Source organism: Vidua chalybeata, chromosome 1, assembly GCF_026979565.1.
Source record: "Vidua chalybeata isolate OUT-0048 chromosome 1, bVidCha1 merged haplotype, whole genome shotgun sequence".
Lineage (NCBI taxonomy): Eukaryota > Metazoa > Chordata > Aves > Passeriformes > Viduidae > Vidua > Vidua chalybeata.
Window position 1 is genome coordinate 16,645,414 of NC_071530.1, and position 18,137 is coordinate 16,663,550.

An 18,137-nucleotide genomic window follows, 5' to 3' on the forward strand; every position below is an offset into this window, starting at 1 on the left:
CAGCCTTTTGCTGAAGGCTGTTACAGATGCAGGAGCAAACAGCTACCATTTTAAGGAGCTGTGACTGTCTTCTAAAGAACTAGATTTGTTGTGGTAATATAGTGACTTTAAAGCACACAATTCCTAAAACTGCTCAGTTATAGGCAGGGAGGTACACAGGCTGTAATGATGAACAGGCAGCAAAGTGTTAAACAGCTGTTACAAGGGGACTGTGTTGCTCCATCTGAGCCTATTTTTACAGCCTATCACCTGGAAAAAAGAAAGCACTTCCCTCATTTACACTATGATGAAAAGCCACTGGAACATGTATCACTGGATGATGAAAAAAGGTTGAGTAACTCTCAGGACATGCTTGCCTTGCTTTGGCACTGTACTACTGGTCATTGTTGGAGGCATGCTTCAAGGAAATGTCCAAGATGGACTTTGCATTTGACTACTCTTACACTTTTTCCACCTTAAGTGCCTTCTAAATTGCATTCTAGATCCTAATTGATAGGATGTTGTGCGTACAACCTGATTTGAGGCATGAAAGCCATTATCTCAGGGTCAGGTAAAGTCAAAATAAATTGCTGTGAAAGCAGCAAGGTGATCTGTGTTTCACTGTGTTTCGGTTATAAACAGGTCACTGGAGCAGCAGCACAACATCCCTTTACAAGATTAATTTTTTTTCCTTTGTACTTTACTCAGGAAATAGCAGAAGAGTTAAATTTCAAAGCACAAATCCTAACAGTAAAGCTTCACCAGCAGCAGCATTTCTAAAGATGAAGCATTAGCAGAACTGTAAGTGGTAACAGAAGTGGTTTTCAGAACACACAAAAAAAAACCCCAAAAAAACCCCCCCAAAAAAACCCCAAAAAAACCCCAAAAACCCCCAAAAAACACAAAAAAAACCCCACAAAAAAAAAAAAAAAAAACAAAAACCCAAAAAACAAAACAAACCAACCAAACCAAACAAACAAACAAACAAAAAAAACCCACAAAAACCCAACAACCACAAAAAACCAACCAAACAACAACAACAAAAAAACCATCCACCAGTCCCAGAATCCACTGTTCTACCTCATCACTGTGGAAATGAAAAGCCAGCTGCCCTTATGTGCAATACATCCAGTGCTGGCAATTCAGACTCTTTAGTTCTTTTGTAGTACTAAATGTAAGTAAATTTGAGTAGATGCTTCTGTCTCACTTCTTTCTACACAAAGGACAGTCTTAGAAAGCCATAAAAGACAACACATTCTCTAGGTATGGATCACTGTATTGAAAAACCAGCATTTCATGTGCTGGTTACTGGTGTAGAAAGTCAGTATCAAGCAAAGTAAAATTCTACCTTTTTTATGACATGAAATTAGTTTACTTGACAACTTTTTAAGATTTTCTTTCAAAGAGAACCCATATAACAGTGAAGCATTTTGGCAGCTCACCACCAGCTGATGGGTGCTATGCTGTTTTTCTTTCCTCTCCTGCTTTCTGGAGGAGCATTATTGTATTAATGCTTTTATCTATCCCTTGAAATCAAAAGCAGAGTAACATGACAGGATTCACTGACTGCATTCTAGTATTTGCACAAGTGGTGTAGTCAAAGTTGAACCATGGAAATCTCCGCCCTCTCAGATGCACCAGACAGTGCTCTTCAAATGTCACCTTGGGAGTTCTACACTTTCACCTCCACTAACTGTTTTATTGCTAAAAGGATTATTTGGCTTCCTGACCTTGGTTTTTCCTCTGGGTACATAATAAATTCCAGAAGCTCGTAGAAGAAAATAACGCCTCTTCCAGGACTTTTTTCCATCTTCTTTTAAATAAAGGGCCCCTTCAAGCTCTGGCACAATGACAGATGTCCCACAGAAGCTTTCCTGTGCAACAAAAATAATAAATCCATTTAAGCACAATCCTATCAATATATAGCAGAAAAATGCTCCCTTGAAAAAGAAAGACATTTTTTGTGACAGTGAACATATGAACATGGGGAGTGCAGTTACTAGGGAAATGAACGCCTTAGACAGGCAAAGGAAACTTTTCCAAGCTAATGCTGGGTGCTCACACACTGATAAAGAAGGCTTGCAAAACCTCCAGTCCTTAGGGTCAAGCAAAAACCTACAAAGGCTTTTAACTAGACATAGATGTGCTCAGTGAAGGCTATAGAAGAGAGTGGTTGATACTGTTGTTGGGTTTATTCCTCTACTGCAGTGTTTTTAGGTTCTGTAGAGAAATACCTTGGTAGAGAGATTCTTTAGAGACTGCTTAGAGCTCTAAAAACAGCTCAATCTCTGCCTTCACTTTAAAATACATTTAAAACACTGTTTAATCAGATATACTAATTGTTTGCTTGAAGGACTTACTATTGGGTAATTTTTAATGCAAACACACTTACTTAATGTTTTCATTTAGAATTCACCAGGACTTCTGCTGGTTAACATCAGGTGTCTTCATGAGATGCACTAATTTTGAAATGTGAGTCCTTAGTCACCCGAGAAAAACATTTCCTTTCTGAGCTTTTACCAAACTGCTTGCCTGGAGAAATGTGCTAATCTTTTCTTTCAAATAACTCTGCATTTTTCTCTTTCAAGCGTACATCTGAAGTAAAACTTCAGCAGGAAAGGCAAGAGATTAAACAGACTTTCTGGAAAAGTGCACATGTCTTTTTCTGTTGTAGCACAGCTAATAAGTTGAGAAGTAACCTAAAGATAATTGTTCTAACCTAAAGATAATTGTTTGGTACTGATCAGCCTTACTAACAATGAAAAGTCCCACAGGCTGGCCTAAGAGTGAACAATCTGCATTTTTAATGAGGAACAGCCAATGCAGAGGAAAGTCAACATATTAAACCTGAGATACAAAGACACCAATGATCACAGAACATCCTGTTGTTACACCATTTCCCACAAAGAACTACACGCTGTTACTGCAGAGCAGATGCAAATGGTGGCAAAGTTTTGCACTTTGCATTTGCAAACATTTGCAACTTTTGCATCAGCAGCCTAATAATTTGGCTTACCTCCAGCAAAGCCTCTTTGTTTTTATCATTCATTTCTTTGCTTTCTTTCTTCCCTTTGTTTGCCAGGTAGAAATTCTGATGAAGACACAAAAGAAGTTAATGTTTATTATAAAGCCAGCAATACAAGTAAATAGATTGCTACAAACTCACTCAATAGTTACTGAGTCTTTCAATATTGAGTACCCAATCAGCAGGTGCAAGAGACAGATGCTTATGGACTCTTCTTACAGATAAGTTTAATCACATCTGCCTGCTCATGAATTTTAATTTTTTATTCTGAATTTAATTCAAAAGTAATAAAAGATTGGTTTTGCCCATGTAAATATGGCCTCCAAAAATGAAAACCAGTGGCTTATGTTTTTAGCTGTTTTTCTGGATCAATGGCTTTGGGTTTTAGCATTCCAATTTTCACTGCTTCCTATATTATTACAGGTTGTAGAGAACCTAACATTTGATTGCATGCTGATATACAATGAATACAATGCAGTATCAAAAGGGTAGAAAGCATTTTCCCTACAACCTAATCTGGTAACCTGCATGCTTTGTATCTTGCACTCTGGATATAACTCAGCTCTCAATTTTTTAGTTAAAGTGCTTATATGCCAAAGCCTTTATCCAAAGTTACTACTTGCTACTATAGTATCCCTGCTCATGTTCTTCAAAGTACTTTTATGCAGTGAAGAAATGTTCAAAAATCTAGAAGAAATCTGAAGAAGTGATCACCCTGATATCTTGGCACATGTGCTCCAACCTACTGAAAATAAAGCCTGCACTCTGCTTCTGTGACACTGCAGCTGCCCTTGGAGGACCCAGTGCCTGCCTGCCCCACAAATAAGGAACCACAATGCCTCAAGGACATCCTCACCCACAAAAACAAATTCACCCACTGTTAAACAGCAATAACCAATCTGCATCCATCTGCATTGTACAGATGGACAAAAGGACAGCACTTGGACTTATATGCAAATTCTGACAAGTGTTCCCACTTGTCTAGGATGCTAGGACTTGTGTGCTGGAGCATGTGCAGTGGCTTTGCTCCACAACAAGCAGGGCCAGACAAGCAGAGCTGGCTGTCTGCAGACTGTAAGGCAGTGAAGGAAGCAGAGAGATCAAGGATGGAAGTAGCATTTGGATCCATGGCCTAGAGGCCAGAATAGTTACACTCAGAGTTCTTGTGGTTTAGTTTTTCAGTTTATCTGACTTTTCATCTCTATTTCTTCATGTCTCAAGACTGTGCGAAAGTGACAACATATTTACATACCTAGAACTCCTCAACACCTGAACTGCAACATAAATGCAAACATTACCAAAACACAAGTGAGAAGTGTGTAAATAAAGGAACAGGATGTTGCCATAGTATAAGAAAGAAACAAACAAGCAGCAAATCTGTCCTGCCAGTAGACCACATTTACAGCAATGCAATTTATCTGAAGTGAAGCCCTGCTCTTGCACACAACCACATCTTCTTTTCCAAGCAGTGCTGTGAACAGATGTCTGCCAGAATGCAAGCCTCAGAGCAGACCATTTTTGGAGGGGCACCAGGAGAGGAAGCAGAACAGGTCTGGATCTCAAAACCAGTTCTTTAAAAACTGTTTTCTTAGAAGTTCACATTAAGTCAGGGGAGCTCAGAAACACAGACACCTGCAACGTGGCCTATGCTGATGCCATGCCCATGGTGTGAGAAACTTTAACATTCAATACAACAGGCAGTTATCCTAGGAAATGCAGCTGGCTTCAGACTGCCTGGACATAATTTTAGTCCAAAGCTGTAGGTAAAGCAAACACTAAGGACCACACCTTTGCAGTTACATTTAAAGACAATATTCAGAGTGGAAAAAAACCAGAATCAGCTCAAAAACACAACCCACTTAAAAGTTCCGAGCAGCTGCAGCTCGGTGCCCCGCGCACGTGCACCAGCTCTCCTTGACAGGCAGCACTATTGCAGCCCTAAAGCCTCAGAGGGCACTGTTAGGCTGGGTTGGGCCTTCAGACCTTGGGATGGGTTTGGAAAGCTGTAAGGCTTCTTCTCTAAATCATTATAAAGACATAGTACAACCACTAAAATACACAATGAAGATTTATCAAGGTAAGTATACTTTGTCTCAACAAGGCTTGGCTCATCAACTTTACTAGTGGGGAGAGCATCCATCTGACTTAGTCAGCCTTCTGTGGATTGATAATACAAAAACAAAGCTCCTCTGACTACAACTGATTCACATTCGGGCATCTGGCACTTATTTAGCAGAAGGCCAGACCACCCTGTACTGAAATAATCAATTGTAAAGAGAGAAAGTTTGTAAGGATATCCATGCAGGATCTCTAATGCCACAGCTTTTTCATTAGGTAAACGGGGCTCTGTCACCTAACCCAGTGTTACACAGATGTACACTGTTCTCTTTCACCTGTCACTTCATTTATTACTGATTAACTCCTTTATGTCTCTTTCCTGAAATCTGGAGTACATAGAACTTTGTCAGTGGCTAAGAAACTGGGGAGCAGACCAAACACTGTACTTGTTTCATTGTTGTGTGGTCTTCTATTTTTGATCAGAAGCATTCATCCTAGAGGAGGGAAACCACATGTGTCCAGAAGAGGTCATTTCAAGTCCAGTAGTCAAAGGTCATGATAAAAGGCAAGCTCTTTCCTGTGTGAGGACACCACTGGGAAATGCATGTTTGGTTTGGGATGTCAGGTCATTAATGGGACAAGATGTAGCTGCAGGGCAGCTTTCTGCATATATCTACAGACTTGAGAATTAACTATTTCTTACATTCAACGGACAAGTCTACACATACAACCTTTCCACTTAGGGACACAGCTTTCTCCTTTTGCCTGGAAAAGCAGGTAAAAAAATAATCAAGGTGTATCTCTCTGCACTGTATAATGCTCAAACAGTGGAAGAAAGAAAGTGTTTTCAGTAGTGTCCAAGACCATCTGTTTTGGCACGTAAGCAAAGCAAACCTGGATCACGATAGAAACAGTACTTAACTACTGCACTGTCAAATTCTATGATTGGTGTTTATGTCTCTGTACTCAAGAAATGAATTTCCTAAATGAAATAGCACCTCTTTCACACCTTTCCCTTTTTTCATTCACAGACCCATCCAAGTGGGAATGCAGCAGCAACTACTTGTTGCATGGCAAAAAACAGGTGCTCCAACACAGCATGCTCCCCCTGCCTCCTCTTACACTTAGGTTGTATTTTTGCTTTCAAGCTCTTGAGACTGATTTTCCAGAAGATCTGAAAAATCCACAACATCATAGATCAAGCAGTGTGAGTAAAACAAGGCAGCTACCTCATACTCATGAATAGCTTCTTTGAGCAATGGGCTGCCTGCTTATGCTCATCCAACCTGCATCCAATATGAGGCAAGAACTGGCCAGCTCACATCCCATTTCAGATCATTGCAACTGCTACTCAATGCTGCATGGTTTGCGCAGAAAAAATAAACCAGAACAAGGTCATATCTGCAACTTGTATCATGGTGTGATGGTGTGTCCCCTAGGAAACTGCACATTAAAACTATTAGAAGATGCCTATAATTACTCTGAAGATCATAAAAGCAAAAAAAAAAAAAAAAAAAAAAAAAAAAAACAAAAACAAAAACAAAAACATGAAGCTAAAGGCAAAGCTCTTTTGAAACCCCAAAAAGAGAAATTAAGATTACTAAACAATGGGAGTATGCCTCCCTTTTCTCACTTCTTTGCACTTTTGCAAGCATACTCAATAACCAAGTTCCCTGTCACCCTTTTATGTTTCCATCACTGGGTAGCAGTGGAGACAAAAGGAAAACCTTGATTCATAGATGTGGCCAAGCTGGTGAAAAACAGAAGTATCACCTGGCGGATAGTAGCTAAATATTCAAGCATGAAACTCGCTATAGCTGTCTTGTTACAAAAACATTACAAATCCTTACTCCACCTCCTTCTGAATACTGTTGAGAACTCTTGCTCTTCAGAAGAAATAAAATATCGATTCAGGGTATGGGTTCTCCATTGGAAGGTGTAGATCTAGCTTTTGGCTTACATATGAGGGAGCAGAAGCATAAAGTACTCACTGTACAGACTTTCAATAATTTTCATAAATACTGTCCAATAATAAGAAAACAAACAAAAGCACATATAGGTGGCATTACCTGCACTGTTTGATTTTATCAAAACACAGGAAATTGAAGTTCATGCGAACAGAAGTAAAATATAGTGTTCAAAGAGCATGACCAGCATTTACAGCAAGGAGTTTAGATTCAGCTACACCTCAAAACCAACCATTTTCCTTCATTTTTCTTCCTTTTATAGTATCTTTTAGCTGAGAATTATTTTTTCAGTTTTTGGAAAAGAGGTGTTGAGACCTGACAACATTTCCTTTCAAGAGAAAACCAGCATCACTCAACCATATGACAAAGCATCACCTTTCCAATGTTGTAAAGGTTCTCTTTATTTGCCCACGTACCAGTATGTATTTTTGTTTCACTCTTTAGTCACAGACTTGTGATGCTCCCTCTCTGCAGATGAGTCACTGATGGTATTCATGGAACAATCTTTTATGGGGTCTATTATATCACAGTGAGCAGAGGGCAAAAGTGTGCCTGTCTTCGTGGCAAGGGGGACATGTGAGAATTTTATAGAAGCTTTTTCTAAAAGGTATTTCTTAAAAAAAATATTTCAGAAACAAAGCTGCAGAAAAAGTACCAAGAGCTGCATGACAAGAATCTTCAAAAAACGCCATGGGCATTAACTGAGCAACATATTGCAGCATATATCCTGCATTTCAGAACCTCAATTCCTCCTCAGAAAATGAAACTTTTAATTAAGTGTTGTTAAATAGGTCTATAACTAGTTCTATAGGTCTATAACAGAAAGAAACAATAAACATTGGTACAGGTCACAGACCTTTTTCAGAGATCCACTTGTTTTAGGAAGGCATCTGCCCATCTTTAAAAGATTTTTTTTTAAGCACTAATTGTGTCAAATCTTTGTGATGAAAATTTTGTATCACTAATTTGTTTAAGAATAAACTGTAGGCACCTGGTCACCTTTAGAATTTGCCTCTTTTTTTCCCCAGAAAAAGATCTACAAGCTAAAAAATGGTGAGATCTCCACAAAACCCTTCCAACAGAATGAGCATGAAATAAACAAGGAATTCAGCTGCTGTGGCATTAGCACCACAGGGTGTGTCAAAAAAAGCATTTTGCAATTTGTGTACTCCCAAAATGAGTTTTACGTGGCAGCCTTGACTGAGCCAGAAGGAGGCTGAATATACTGAGCACACAGTCCCAGAGCACAAGATTTCAGTTTCTCATTGGTTACACCATAATTTCTGTAGGTAGTTTGCTAGGTAATCAAGCACCCTACCCCCCACAGCTCAGCATTTCCGCTTGGTTTGCCTTTTCAGGGACTCACTGCAGATATGTATTTTACCATGTTTCAGTGTTTAGTGTGAGCTCTGTACAATACTGATTACTTTCTGCCACAAAGTGCTGATATGACTGTACTATTTTCCCCATTCACAATGTTTGAGTTTACCACGCCTGACAGATGGTCACACTTTATTACTGGCAAAATCTTTCAACAGTGTGATAGCCACAACTGATGCAGTTTCCTTAGACTGCTCATTTTAGAGCTTATCATGGAGGGGCTAAAGCTCAATGACTGCAGACTTGTCCAGATCCAGCTGAGACATGAGGACAGACCTACACTTTTGTTTAGTTCTGCTTTAGGTCACATTTATTTCTAAACTTCATTGCAACCAAAATGCAATACTCATCACAGCAGAATATTCATCTAAATTTTACTTTCTGTTTGAGGTTCAGAGACTTGCTCTAAACCACTTAGCCAAATAACACTACAGTGACTCAAACGTGGAGTTGAACCTCTGCTGCTGGGTAGGTTTATATGCTCTAGAAAAGAGGACACTTTGAGCCACCATATTGTATTCTCAAACTTGGCTTTGCTGTTTCATATTAAAAATCAACATTAATCCATGTACACTGCAGGATAAGTTTTCTCTTTCCCTGACTCTGGATACTTATATCAATGAAGGAAACTTCTATTCCATAGGTTTTATTTTAAATATAGGCTCATTCTAAAAAAAAACCCAACAATTTCCTAATGAGCAGCTTGGTGAGATTTGCTGCCAAATTACATATTTGACTCTTTTTTTTTTTTTTTTTGGCAATGCTGAATTGCTAATTTTTCTCTTGCTGCCCTTAGGAACAAACCAGATGCTCAGTGAGCTAACAGTCAGCTGACATGGGGAAAAGATCCTGTGCCCCAGAATGCAGCAACTGTATGTTCCAGGACGTTTGTACATACAGCTTTGACCACATAACACAAGAAATAAAACAATTTGTGCATACACTTATCTGAATAATTTGATGCAATTCAGTGTGCAGACCCTCCTTTACAAAGTTAATGTGCACCAAGTTACTGATAACCCAATTCTTCTCAGTATAAACAAAATCCAGTAAATCTTCTGTAGCATTCAGTATACCCATTATGAAGTTTCATGTACAACTGGCAAATACTGGGCCTTCAAGGAAATGTTTATATTCATCAGCAGAAGTAGTGTAGAAGCTGCAGTAAAAACAAAGGCCAAGTTTTTACAGCTGTGCCATCTCATACAGTTCTAAGAGCTGTACCCAAGCAGTGGCTTGTACTGGAGGTGAACTACATGCCTCAATTTTTACCTCTACAGACAGGACTCTAAAACAGTATCAGAAAAAAAGCAGAAAACTCTAATTTTTAAATCCTGTATTCAACATCCTGGTGGGTTTTTTTGGTTGAAAATACAAGTTTTGCTTTCTCTGAACAGACAGAGCTGAAAGCAAATTATTAATGTAATAGGCAGCATGCAGACTAAATGACCTTAGTTTAGACTCTTACCCAAATGCCATGTCAACTTACCTGGGGATTTTTAAATAAAGCATATTTTTGACTTTTTTCCAAAAACAGAATCTTATTCTCAGTGTCTCGAGTCCAGTCTGATAACACTTCAACAACATTTTCATGGTCTTCAAAAAACCTTTCTGGAGAGACAGAGAAGATAATGTAAGACATTCATACTGTTTCTGCCCTCTCCTGAGGCTGCAGAAATTCCTGTGTAAGAATGTGATCATTATCTGATGTTCCCTCACCCAGGGCTGGACAGTTCAGCACTATTTTCCACTGCACAGACGGGTGTAGAACCCATCACACATCACATGAAATTGTGTCACATGGAAGGGAAAGCAGCTACAGAAGACACCTTATGTAGCTGTGCCATGCTCCTGGATTCCTCCTGAATCTCTGTACTGTTTGTTGCTTGAAGACTGCAAGGGATGGAAACAGTTACCCACCAGGAGTAGACAGTTACACCCATGTATTTCATGGCTTTCTGCTTCTGATTGATTTTGGTTTTTTTAAGGTTTGCAGTACTGCAGACTGGGGGGTTGAAGAAGGGATACATATAAACTCAGGCCAATTAATTTAAAAAAAAAGTAAAGACTTAATTTATTTGTCTTTTTACTTTGCTTCTTTTACAATGAAGATTTGCTTTTTGTCAGCAGGAAGAATTCTATGCACTGAAAAAAAATTGCTTGGTTTCAAGCAACTGTACTTACTTAAAACCACAAATAGCAAAGTAGAAAAAATACAAAGATAGACTGAGAACTGATGTCAAGATATACTGGTTCACCCAGCATCTCTGTAGTTAACCTTACCAGGGATGTGAGAGACCTAATGTCAGCTCTGTCCCCTCCTGATCTGCTCTGAACCCAACTCCTCCACCCAGGAAAGCCACAGGGTGTGCTGAGATTAGGTAACTCTGAAATCACTTCAGTTTTATTTATATAAAATTGCTCAACATAAAACCCTTTTAAAGGAAAAGGAATTCAGCATAACTTGACAGGTCATTTTGGAGTGTCCCAACCTGCACTTTTCTACAAATTCAGTACCGGGATAGGGAATTCACCCAGCTCCAATTTTCAGTAGAATTTTGGCAGCTTCCTGGGGACAGCTGTACTCCCATTCCTGTGGTCTCTGGTGATCTTCCAATGGCCTAGACTGGCCTAGCATCAGAGGAAGTAACAAAGCATACATTCTGTAGGCTTTCTTTAACACTTGTTACTTTTGACAAGGGTTTAGTACATCCCCATCCAACCTCTATCTTGTGAATTAATTAAATTCACAGAATGAGATTAGCTTCAAAGATCCATTTGCATGTACATGGTAATTTTAACATCAACAACATAAACTCTTCATTTAGCAACTGGTACTTCTGCAATGCACTGGAAATAGAAAGCACTATATAAAACCCCATTAATGGTTTGAAGGGTGAACAGTACCTTATAGTTCAAGACAGGCATGAAACAATTCTTAGACAGTAACACTAATTTTTGCCACATATATTTTTGTTTGTTCACTTGCTGCACCAGGATTTTCTTGAATGTATGAAAAATGTGATTTTATCATCCTCGGGAAGGTCTTTCTAATACTTAATTTACCTAAAAAAAGTCAAATCTGGATGTCAATTATAAGACTATAATAGTCTTTATTGCAAAATGGATGCTGGTAGGTACAGCCCAGTGTTACATTACCATCTTACTACTGAGATTATTTGTGATATTTAACATGTATTTAATTTTAAACTGTAGTTTAGTTTATGTACAATGAGAGTCTTTCAAAATAACTGTATATGTAAGACAACCTGTCAAGGATCTTGTGATATAAAAGTAGCTTGGACCTTCAGTTCAGCAAGAATTATTTGCTGCTCAGATTTGCTTCTTAATGTAAACGCAATTTTATTCTCTTTAATACTAATGTGGAAAGCAGGCAGAAAAATGAAGTGCAGAAAAGTTTTGTCTTTGTGCTGATAGTAATAAAGCTATCTACAGCAGCCAAGAAGTATATTGATGAAAATAAATAATGGTTCACATTGTTCTGATTTTGAACAAAATTAACTGCATGTTGCTGTGCACTGGAAGCAGAAGAAAGAACATGTACCATTCCATTCATATTGAAACTGCCTTCTGCAAACAAAAAGGCTCCATCCTCAGCAAATCTGGACCTGGTAATAGATCACTGACTGCATCAGGAGTTAATAAATTTTTCCTTTTTTCTTGAACCAGATACAAGTTTATTTCCTTTGATATTTTTCTTCTGTCCTGGCTTCAAGAATAATTTTTATTCATTATGAGAGTAATTCCTTACTATAGCAATACCCTAACACTAACCAGTCACCTAGAATTAGCTGGGACTAAAGTAGCATAAGTAATTTTTACAAAAAAAAATCCAACCATTTACCCCAATGTTTGTAACAAACAATTTCCTTGATACCTTCAGTTTTAATTGCATGATGAGAAATTCAAATATCTATCCAGATTATGAAGAAACACAAGTACATTCTTTTCAATGACTATGGAGATACAGAAACCATATGTTTATTGCGATGTCATCCTAATACTTAGACATGTTTGTCCGAGTCACACTGGACAAAAAGGAAGCAACTTTCTAAGACAGGAAAACACTCCAAAATTATTCAGTGATTTTTGTTAGATTTCTAGGATAAAGTGACATTTCCAGTCTTTTCTTAGTTATGATAAGCAGATAGAAAAAAAATGCAGCACCATTATCTTAAACAAGTAGCAAAAACAGACTGGCAGTAAATTTCTGCGCCACTCTTACAAGCAGATGAGCATCTCCTTGCTTATGAGCAGTCAGGCTTTTTTCAAGTTATTTTAAAATTTCTATCATTTAGTTTAGCAGAATGACTACACCTGGGGCTCTTTTAAAGTGCAGTATTGATATTTGACTTCATTTGTGAATTTTCATATCTCTGCTGGGAGATTGTAAGCTGAGAATGTTAAAGGTTGTTTGTCAATTTCCCATTTCTCTAGGTCAAATATGACTCTGAAAGAAAGTTGTGGCAATTTTCCTTCTCTTTTTGATGCCAATACCTTTTCAGTCTGGAAAATAAAAAGATTCTGAAATATTTCACAATTAGAGAATACTCTGTTCTTAATGAAAGAAACCTTGAAGCCTTTTTCAAACAAGACTTATTATGTTGCACAGAACAATTTCTTAGTTTTGCATAGCTCTTTCCTAAGACCTGGAGGCCAGGTTAATTACTCCAGAAGTCATAACTTACCATCAGCAGAGCTGCAGCCCCATCACAGAGCAGTGTCCTGTACACAGCTACACTTAAGAAAACAATTACCACAAATGAAGAGCATTGGAAATGACTGAAACACTTCTCACAGAGTCTTGTTTAATGACATTTGTTTGGCCAGTATGTAATACCTGCCTTCTGACAGCACTCCAGCACTGCATCCTCTCTTCAAAAAGTGGATTTAAGTACTGGTGTGTTTGGGTTTGTCATCACCTTGAAATTCACATGGCTCCTTAATTTTGTGTAAAATAAAATAATGCAAATGGTGAAAAGCAAGGAGCCTTCTGCAGGTCACAGCACAGCTGAATGGACTCATTTCTACAGCACGGACACACCAAATGTATTCCTGCAGCATCCCTCAGCTTAGAGTCTGTGATGTTCCAATGTCAGGGAACATGCCACATGTCTCCTGCCTCCATGGGCAGGAGAAATGTTAACTATCTTTTCAAGATTACCAACACTTACCTGATCTTTCAAGATTACCAGCCATCTATCTGTTTGCTATGTGCTATGCCAGTACACCACTTACCAATCTGCAGCTCTGGGTACATCTCATACAGACACCAGTCGACGTTGCAGTCACAATGGGTTTTCTCAAAGAGATTGTCCAAAACATCCCGTGCCACCTGACGCTCATCCACCATTAGGGACTTTGTGCTGTTATCGTTCATGTGCACCTTGATAACAAGCTGAGAACAAAGTCACGGAACAGTCAGTTAATTTCAGAAACAACAAAAGAAACAACATCTGCTAAGACAGATAAGAAAGATAAGGCTAAAGGTTATTACTGATTCAAAGGCATCCTGTCCCACAGCAAGCTGAGAGAATAAAACAGCTCAGAAATTCTCTCACTATAATTTTCACCAAAATAAAGATTTTTTTTCTCTAAAAATAAAATTAAACCTTGTCCTATGCATGACTTCAGGAAAGGTGAAATTGCTATGAAGAAAAAGCAGAAGTTAATCTCTTCTCTAAATCTACTACATGTGCAATTAAGGAAAGATGCCTGATAGGGAAACCAAGTGCAAAAGGACAGAGCGTCCTTAATGCAAGCTACAAACGTGGAAAATAGAAAAAGAATGGAAGAATCTTGCCATGCCAACAAAATAACCTGAAATTGGATTGTATTAAGATGGGCCATAGTCCAACCTTCATCAATAAGAAAACAGATGAGTTCACAGAGTATGTTGAGTTGGAAGGGACCCATCAGGATCATCAAGTCCATACTCCTGGCCCTGCACAGGACAACCCCAAAAGCATTGCTCCATGTGCCCAAGAGCATTGTCCAAATGTTTCTTGAACTCTGTCAGGATTGATGCTGTGACCACTTTCCTGGAGAGTCTGTTCCAGGCCATTCCCTCAGGTTCTGTCAGTGGCCACCACAGAGAAAAGATCAGTGAGTGCCCCTCCTCTTCCCCTCATGAGTTACTAACTTTGACCAAATCAACCTAAGACACTCATTACTTCTTTATATGGTGAAGTTAAACAAGAAACAGAGTGAACTTTCTTCAGAGAGGAACAATGAAAGAAAACGCTGAAGTACATAAAATGTGATAAAGAACTGGAAGTACATTATAAGAAAGTACTTAAAATGCTCCATTAGTATTGAAAACAGTAGAATAATCCTCTACAAGGTCTCTGCATTGCTGATGAGTTGGAAGAACTTTCCATGTAGTGTTGTTTAAATAGCTCTTTATTTTAAAATGTGTGCATAAGAAGCTTTGGTTCTGTAGAGACAATCTGTAAAAAGCAGAGTTATGACCGCCAAGAGAAAATCTACACTGTCTCTGAAAAGCAAAATCAAATGTAACAAAAGCCATGAACTTGTTTTGATTCCAATCCTTGTAAGAAGAATCTTCTGTAAAATAAGCATCTGAGCGATATTGCAGGTTATACAGAAAAAGAAGTGTTGTACGTGCATAATCTAACACGTTTAAGGCAAAAGGGGATTTTTGTCTGGTTATAACTGACTGCTCAGAAACATGCATGCAGCTTCCATCTTCACAGAATCACAAAACAGCTGAGATTGGAAGGCACCTCGGGTGGTCATCCAGTCCAGTTGCCTGGGCAAGCAGGACCACCTGGAGACCGATGGCCAGGACCCTGTCTGGATGGTTTGCTATCATCTCCAGGGAGGGAGAATCCACAATCTGCCTGGGAAACCTGTGCCAGATTCACCCACCCCCACAGTAAAGAAGTGTTTCCTGGTGTTCAGAGCCTCCAGTGTTTCAGTTTGTGCCCATTGCATCTGGCCCCATCACTGGGCAGCACTGAAGAGAGCCCGGCTCCATTCTCTTTGCACCCTCTCTTGAGGTTTTTCTAGAGATAGACAAGCACCACACAGACCCCTCTCTTCCCTAGGCAATCTCAGCCTTTCCTCACAGGAGATACTCCTGATCATCTTTACAATATTTTCTTATCATCTTCCATTGGGATGAAACTCTCTTGAGTTTGAAGGAGGTGATCTTTAAATATTGACCAGCTTTCTTGATCCCTTCTTCCCATCAGGAGGTTCCACATGGGACTCTTCCAAGAAGATCTTTGAAGAAGCCAAAGTCTGCTCTCCTGAAGTCCAAGGCTATGAGCTTGCATTTCACCATCATCCCTACCCTCTGCCCTCTGCTTTTAGTAAAAGAGAGAAAACCAGTTTTCTTGACAATATTTAGTCAATTTAGAATTCAAGAATGACACAGTAATTTCATTATAGTGACACAGTCACAAGATTGAACCTTACTTCTATCGTATGGTTCCAAATATTTGGGGGCAGGGGGAAAAGTTGGAGAAAAAGAAGTCTCCCAAAGGAGAATTGCTAACATTACAACGAAAAGAGGATGACCAGTGAGCAGTCATAACTTTAGTTACAGAGCTTTACAAAGTCAACATCGGTGAAATCCTCCCAAGACACTCCCAAGACATTCTCTCAGAAGGAGCATTTGTACATGAACATAAAGCGTTCTGTGAGAACTGTCTCAAGACTGGACATTCCCAAATTTATTGCAAGTTTCCATTCTTCCTGGAAGCTCTGCAGGCTCCAACACTTCCCGTCTTCTTTGAGCAAGACTGAAAGGTCATGACTGGTTTTAGTTCACATCCATTATTCAGAGTTACTGAACACCTGCAGCTTCTGCTGAGCTCAGATGGAACACTAGTTTAGGATGAGTGGGCATAATTACTGGCACACTGCAGAACAGTGCAGACACTGGCTAGAAGCTTTCTAATTTGTTGGTCTAAAATAATTTCTATTATGCTTGTACATTACTACAACTGCTGTGAAAAGATTTAGCAAGAAGACCCTCATTAATTTAATAGGGATTGGCTAAATCCACATCCAATATTAAATAAAAGTTTAATACTCCTGGAATCAGCACAGCATAAGTAAGCAACATTTTCATATACACTCTGCTTTCTCTAAAGCAACTTATCAGAAGAGTGGGTTTTGCCCCAGCATTGAGAAAAAGAAAAAGAGGCAGCACTTTCCAAGTCCTCTAAAAATAAGTCCCTTGGAGGTAGCATTCACCTAGAGACTTCTCTTGAGGCGGATGACAAGAACTCCACAGAGAATCTTTGCAGATAAAATAAGGAAAAGCCTAGTCATTTTAGTAAGAAATTTATTATTAAGAAGAATGTTAACAGATATTTAGGTGGTAGCTCTTATGGTAGCATTTACTATTTTATGGCTCACCTTTTTAACTTTGGCTTCCTTCAATTTCTCCAATGCAAGTTTAATCTTGTCAGCTTTTGCCTTTGCCTCTAGTTCTTCCTGAAAAGACACAAGATATTTGGTATATTTCTTTTTAAGTAATCTCAGCAATTTACATTTACTTGAAAATAAAGGGTTGTTTCTTGATATTTATATCCTGAAGATAAAGCTTGTCACAGCAAACTTAATATACTCAGATAGCCTTCCTTGACCTAATATCTTTCAGCCAAAGCTTTGATTTATAAGACCAAAGCTCCCTGTTGTTGCTCAGCCATATAGTTCTTACATGATCTGTTCCTCAAATGCTACAAGAATGCCTGAAAACTGGACTCTTCTATGTTTCTGTACATACAGCTGATACAAAAGAGAAGGTGAAGGAAGATCTAACCTCAGTGAAATAGCATTGTGGATGCAGCTGCTTGGAAGAAAACTCGCTTTTCATTAAGGTAAGAGAATTAGAATTTGTAGGATTTTACTGAAATTTTGGCTTGCAATTACACCACTTAAAATTTTATACTCTGTGTTCAGTACATTAATTTACTTCAATTCTTTGACTTGCCACATATGATCTCTTACTGCACAGATACTGAGAGGAACACCTCCATTAATTGGATGATATCATGGCTTTTATTCTATGAAGGGACCTATTCATCTTAACACAGACACAGCTAGATAGAGCACAAAAGTTCATTCCACAGTAAAAATCCCTAAAATTTCAGTATCACCCAGCTCTCCTTTTACAATGCAGCTCTATCAATATCATGCCTCTCTCTTAATATCAATAACATTTGTGATCCAAGAAGACTCTGGATTCCCAGGTGCTAGGAATTTTAGCTACATGTACCAAATGTAGTACTAGGTGCCTAGTGTTGCCTCCATGACTGCTGTACAGATTGGGACTGTTCCTTTATCCCATCTCTCTTCCAGACGTCTCCTTCAGTCACATTCAGAGTTGGAAAAGCACATTTTGAGCAGCAAGTGACTGTAGTTCCTGGGGCTGCCTTGGACTCCCTCAGTACTACTGGAGGGTTCAGTTTCTTTCCAATTTAACATCCCTGTTGCCTCTATTGAAGACTGTCTTGCATTTGCTTTTTTGCCTCTCTGCTGATTTTTGCTGTCCCTGTTGCTCTCTTACTTCCACAGTTTCCTTTGTTTAAAAGGGGCAGGATTTTGTGCTAAGCTATTCACAGCCTATCAACTTCCAGTCAAGGACTATGGGAGAAAGTTCCTGTTCTGCTTCTATACAAGATTTCTGTTACCTTCGGCCTCCATTTGCTACCCTAAACTCATAATTTTTA

The 18,137-nt window shown here is 38.8% G+C and overlaps 1 protein-coding gene across 2 annotated transcripts in view; it reads right to left on the reverse strand.

Annotated features, from left to right (window-relative positions):
* Positions 1–18,137, reverse strand: part of APBB1IP (amyloid beta precursor protein binding family B member 1 interacting protein) — a 63,879-nt gene that overhangs the window by 22,053 nt on the left and 23,689 nt on the right. For both annotated transcript variants that reach the window (XM_053960864.1, XM_053960855.1), the window contains 5 exons: positions 16,822–16,899; positions 13,669–13,828; positions 9,899–10,020; positions 2,996–3,070; positions 1,710–1,853 (listed from right to left, as the gene is read on the reverse strand). In XM_053960864.1, the coding sequence (XP_053816839.1) occupies positions 1,710–1,853; positions 2,996–3,070; positions 9,899–10,020; positions 13,669–13,828; positions 16,822–16,899 (579 nt within the window). The remainder of the gene's footprint in view (positions 1–1,709; positions 1,854–2,995; positions 3,071–9,898; positions 10,021–13,668; positions 13,829–16,821; positions 16,900–18,137) is intronic.